The sequence below is a fragment of the Channa argus genome, chromosome 20 (genome assembly GCF_033026475.1).
Source record: "Channa argus isolate prfri chromosome 20, Channa argus male v1.0, whole genome shotgun sequence".
In the NCBI taxonomy this organism is placed as follows: Eukaryota; Metazoa; Chordata; class Actinopteri; order Anabantiformes; family Channidae; genus Channa; species Channa argus.
In genome coordinates, this window is record NC_090216.1 from 8209736 (window position 1) to 8215947 (window position 6212).

At 37.9% G+C, this 6212-nt stretch overlaps 1 protein-coding gene across 17 annotated transcripts in view; it reads left to right on the plus strand.

Annotated features, from left to right (window-relative positions):
• Positions 1-4231, plus strand: part of LOC137105264 (calcium-activated potassium channel subunit alpha-1a) — an 81803-nt gene extending 77572 nt beyond the window's left edge. For 11 of the 17 annotated variants that reach the window (XM_067487205.1, XM_067487195.1, XM_067487197.1 and 8 more), the window contains one exon: positions 2012-4231. In XM_067487205.1, the coding sequence (XP_067343306.1) occupies positions 2012-2163 (152 nt within the window). In that variant the 3' untranslated portion in view covers positions 2164-4231. The remainder of the gene's footprint in view (positions 1-2011) is intronic. The other 6 variants (XM_067487200.1, XM_067487212.1, XM_067487206.1 and 3 more) reach the window with 2 other exon arrangements.
• The last annotated feature ends 1981 nt before the right edge of the window (positions 4232-6212 follow it).

Below are 6212 nucleotides of genomic sequence, written 5' to 3' on the forward strand. Positions count from 1 at the left end.
GTTTAAATATTGGCAACCTCTATCTACTGGCATACGTGTTAATGTATTATAGCAACACAGCCTCAAGTCATGTTGATGAAAAATGCATGACCATTTACATTGCCAAGTGTATGAATCACCAACTATACAACATGCCAGACTATCTTTTATCCTTCTAAAAGACAAGAAAGTTGCATCAAGCCAAAAGCCTGAAGCCCTTCATAAAGATTTTAAAAACTTGAAGTTATAAGAAATAAATTCTAATTTGATATAAAGAAGTGTGAAACCAAATTTTGTTTAAGTGTTGACCTGCATGTCTGCTGACCCAACAAAACAGCATGCTGCAGTGGCAGAGTAAGACCAACATTTTTGGCCCTGAGATGAATGACATTACAGGATACTGGGTGAATACTGGGACAGTGAGATCTTCACTCTGCACCAGGATCTCCCAGCAGATTTTATTCAACAGAGTAATCTTTACACTAGCAGAGATCTTTATCAGGCACTGTCAAATCACAAAGGGAAACAAGTGTTATGGTTTTGATCTGCATGAATGGTAGTTAATTCATTCTCAGAATAGGCCGATTAAAATGCCAATGGACAACAGTCACATATTCCTATATAGGGGCAAAGCATGGCTCTATGGAAAAATGCATTTAGTCCTAAATTTGCTTAACATTCCTATATCTTTGGATCTAGCCTTATTCAAAACTGCTTTTGCCTAAAAGTGTGAGGTCAGACTCTTTATAGTAAAGGAGTAATATGGCATCAGTGCACATTTCCCAAACATACACGAGGAATGATGACCTATAAGAACATACGAAAGCAGAACTAGGGCCATTGCCCTTCAGAAGAAAGTGAAGATAAAGTTTGAATGAAATTCTTTTAAATCCTCAGGTATTCAAGCAGTTTCTTTTATAGGTGAGCTTTGCTTGCTAAACAAACTTTTAGTCTCTTCTGAGTTTAAAAAAAAAAGGTTTCTCCTAAATCTCAAAGTAAATGATCCTGAGATCAAAGGGGTTTAGATGCAGAAGACAAATGTGCACAATCTTTAGCCAACTCTGTAAATGTTACTTTTATAGGCCTTAATAAAGCAATTTTACCAGTTTGCTTCCTATGGCTTTAGTCCAGGGTGTAAATGTATATTAATGCTTTTAAACTTCCCTCTGACGTCCCTATATTAAAATATTTCTCTGCGTCTAGCTGAAAAACTCCTCCAGATGACATCACCCAGAGGAGTTTTTCATCATTAGGAGCTTAGGTGATGTCGTCTGGTGGAGTTTTGGAAAAGCAGGTTGCCTTTGATTACAAACTTTATAGTATGAGCAATGAGATGACGTAAGCTGAACTGAAGGTTCCTCCAAGTGATGTCCTCTGGAGGCATTTTTCAGCTAGAGGTAGAAAGATATTTATACATAGGGAAATCAGAGGGAAGTTTTATAGCATTCAGTTACATGTACTACCCAAACTAGAACCTAAAGAAGAAGTTCAGTATCAGGGAACGTGCCTTAAAAAACTAAATAAAAGACACAGAATTCTTATGATAAATTTGTTTGGGTCTGTATATTGTAACATGACATTGGTGCATTCTGTGCACTGGCTCTGCTGAATCATGCAGATCACAACCACCTGATCAAGATCTGATGGATCAAAACATTGTTCTGGAAAATGTAACCTGTTGGGAGCTCTCAGTGTAGTGTGCAGAGCTTTTATGTGACTTTTCTTTTACATTGTTTGCGTTCCAGCGCCTGTAGAACGTTTTTCAGATATACGTATGTGCACCCTGTTTGAATGATACTTACATGGCATTTAAATAAAACATTTTGGAGCAACTGTTTTATCATTTTAGAATTTGTTTCAACACCTTCCAGTCAAAAAATAATTTAATTTTAAAATATACAAAGCACTTTGAAACCAACATAAACCAATTTGATGACGCTTTGACTTTTTTGTATTTGACATCTACACCTTGTAGCATTAACTGTCTGATGTCCCACCTCTTTGTCTCTGTATGATTCTGACCCTTCCTTAGAAAAGACATGGTTTACAGATGAGCCAGAGAATACTCACCTGAGGACCATACAGATCAAGCCTGTGAATACTCTTGCCGTCAACCAAGTCAGTCAGTATAAATCCACAACCAGCTTGATTCCACCCATCAGAGAAGCAGAGGATGAGTGCTGAGCTCCGTGAAAGCACTGACACCTGGATGCTGCAACTCCCAGAAGACTTATTGTGTAGGTGTCAGATTCGATACATCTTGTCACCTGCAAGCATAAATCATCGATTGACATTAGATGAGACAAACACACTGCTGCTTTCTTCATTCGCCTCACTTCATGCTTATTGTACAAGCAGATTTAGAACCATACACGAAATATACATGAAGACAATCATCCAGCCTGTCAAATGTCACAACCACTCAACTATTAATTTGCACAGCTAATCTCTCACGGTGACCAGACTCTATGGCGTTTTGTTTTAGTTTGGGGACTGAGGGTCACTTGAAGACAACAGCAATGTAAAATGATAGAGTTGATTATTATTATGATTTCTGGATCAATTTTGCAATTGTAAAAGTTGCCTTTTTAGCTGTTGATGAACAATTACAACTGCGTTTACTTTACTCAGTGTTGCAGTGTTACAGTTTGTACAGTATGTTAAAATGTGTATTTTACATCGAGCTGCAATCCCACCACAATGGCATTGTTAGTGACTGAATCTCAGTGATTCCTTTGCCATTTGGAGCTAATTCACAACATTTGTGACCATAACGATGGCCAGTGTCCATGTGGAAATGGCATTTGGCTCCAGCCTTATCTCTTTCCATTTATATTTGTCTTATCTTTGCCTTTTTAGAGTTGTTATAAATGTTTCACCATCTAAAACCCAGAAATCTTATTAAGTAAAGCTTTTAAGTGTCTGCAAAGTTTCTCCAGGGGTTAAATGTCAGAGATATGTTTTAATGTTTTTAAACTAGTAGCCAAATATGATAGAGCTGTTTTGGGGGCAATATCATAAGAAAACCAAAAATGTTCCAACACAGTGGCGGAGTTGATCTTTAGACAAGTCACTATAGAGAACAAAGGCAGATACCAGGATATAGCATGGAACCATATGAAATGAGATGAGTTGAATATAAAAGCCACATATCGCATGAAGTGGGCATCTTCAAGTCCTCCTTTGACTGTAAGCACTGCCTGACACAGGATTGTCTTGGAGGTCATTGAGCATTCGTATGTACTCCATGACCAATCTTAATGTCATAATCAGACACATAAAAACAGCTCTATCATAAAAAGTGATTTTGGCTATTTATATATTCGGTTGCTCAACCACCTTGTGATTGATTACATATCTTATATATCTATTAAAAAAATGTTATGCACATCTGAAGATGCACCATTTCTTTGTAAAGCCATGGTGCCAGAATACAGAGGTAAGAGTGGTTATTAATCATTTTATATAAATAATAGAACACAGATATATTGGCACTGCTCTCACTTTACTTGAGAATCAATAAAGTAAAAAAAATAAAATAAAATAAAGCAATTAATCAAATCCTTAATCCACTGAGGATGTGTCACAGTGTAACTAGGATCCATGCTGAATGTGAAAAGAGAGGTTGTGACATTTTTACTGGCACACAACATCCAAGCTGTCCACCCCTTCATGCCAGTAATGTGCCAGGCAGTGCTGAAGCCAACGGAGGACTCCAGAAGACCCACTCCTGCGAAAAGAGGCTTCCAGTAAAAATGTTCTTTTGCTGTGAGACTGAGAAATGTGCTTTTCTCTTTGCTTTCTATATTTCTGACTCAGAGACCACTCTTTACTGTTCTTAAAGAGGTTCTAATTCCCTGGAGTAAACGAGGACTCTAGTAACTAAGTCTTAAAACTATTTTAAATGATCCATCATCAACAGTAGAGCTTGACAGAAACTAATTTTATGTACTCTTCAAAGAAATATGTAAAGCTTAATGTAAAATATTTCTTTCTAGTGTGTTCTTGTTTGACAGTACTCGTGGGGTTGAGACACATTCAACACTGCAGTCTAGTTTGTATTATTTTGTGCATTTTTTTTTAGCACATTCACTTGTGACACAGTGACAGTGCTAAGTTGATATTTCTGACTATGTCATAATACCCAGTAATAAATACAGTTTATTGTCTTGTACAAACAGGCTTGTACATAAATTGTATATGATTTCATTTTTGTATTTTCACAAATTAAAAGCTGATGTATTGTGTTCTACAGCATGTCATGTCTTATTACCTATTGTTCATATTTTTGTGTTTGAGTCTCTACACAGAAAATATTTCTGTAAAACACTATAGGTTATATTTTATATATCTCTTTGAAAACTGTCATGGTGGTTTATATAATCCTTCTCCTGTGATGATGGCATAAGGTTCTTCCTTATTGTCACACAGGTCATGTGACACAGGGTACCTCATTGCACCCTCTGGATAATGGCTGACAATAACACCCTCCACATTCTCACCTTGGGGGTGGAGAGGAGCCCATCATGTTGCTTGTTAACAATTTTACACTGTGGGAGACTCTCAGCATGCCAATAATATTTACAGTGTAACACCTCACAGAGGAGCTGCTGATCTTCCGATCATCCTGCCATTGCCAGTGTCATCACTTCTTAGTAAACAAGCACAAGTAGCTATCACACAAAAAACCCCATTACAGTATGCACTGTGTGTAAGAACCTGTATTCATTTAATAGATTTAAACAAAAGTTCTTAAAATAAAGGGACAAGCATAATCAGAAATGTGCTTTGTCAAATTATGATGGCAGTTGTCTCAATAATTAAGTATAATTATCAACCAGTGATTCAGAAAAGGAACACACACGAATGCTTTAACGATGATTCAGAGAGATTTTGTAGTGCAGTAATATTAAACTGAAATCCAGAGGACAAACAAAGAAGGACCTGGTGTATGATCCCACTCTAATGTCATTTAATCACACTGAATTATTAGCTCGGGATTCATGGGGGGCAGGGGGTACTCCTGGAGTTTAGGTGGGCAAGACAAGACTGTAGCTAATTTTGCAGTGTCTCTCTCTCTCTCACACACACACACAGTGTCATCCTCTTCCGAGGTGTTTAGGCCTATTACCAACCTTGTAAACAAACAAAGCAGATAATTGCAAACGAAACCAGAAAAGAGATCAAGTCTAATTGTAAACGATTTCTGACAACAGCCTTTGTGTTTTCTCTGTGGTAAACCACTGGCAGCCAGCTTCTGAGGGACTTTCTATTTATTGAAAAAGGTAGGATGGAAGGATACTAACCAATCTCACAGCCATAGGTTTATGTTGGTCACAACTGTTTGGTTCTACCTGACCTTTCAGTCAAAGTAGGTCCTCTTTGGAAAACATCTTGAAGTTTGAGGAAAATTGAAAAACAATAACATACAACACATTCTTCTGCCTTCACTATGACTTTCACAAGCGGTCAAATTATTTTCCTGGTCCTGCACCAGAGAAACTAAATTAAGTCCCCATAGAAAATACAATAATGAGAAAACCAACTAAAAGCTAAAAGAGTTAACAGAAATTTCACAGTTACCAAAGCTACTTACAGAGGAACACATCATCATCGGCTACTGTAACAGCTATAATGTTAGGAGTAAACTCTGGTATAATTCCTACAGATAAACACACCAACGAGGGCCTCAGTTAGGTAACATCTTCTAAAAATCTGAATTTCTGTCTGCTTCCAGGAAATAACTAGGAAACTAAAACCTCTAGGATACATACAGACCAATCCATGGTCACCCTCTGAAGACAACTCTTGTCCAGCTGCATAGGCTTGGCTGGTGATAATAGTTTCCATGACAATGCAGCACTCCAAGTGCATCAGTGCCAGCCTGGATAAACAGTGATCCTTTACCAAAACAAGGGGGTCATTACAGCAGCTTGTCAAATCAATGTTGAGAGTGTCCTGGCTGATTAAGGCGTCCCCTCTCAGTCCTGACACAGTGTCAATACTGGCTGGCCTGTGGCGGCACACTCCCATGATTGGACTGAAATGCCTATCAGTCAGGCAGCTGAGCTGGACTAATGATTCCCTGTGCTGCCTATTAGAGGGACATGACAATTTAATCCTGTGGGCCAGGCAAAGAAAAAGTGACCTTGGTGCTTTATATTGAGGCTGAGGTAAATTGACAAGAGCAGATAAATCTTTACCTTGGGCTATTAACAGAATTAAAGAACAAC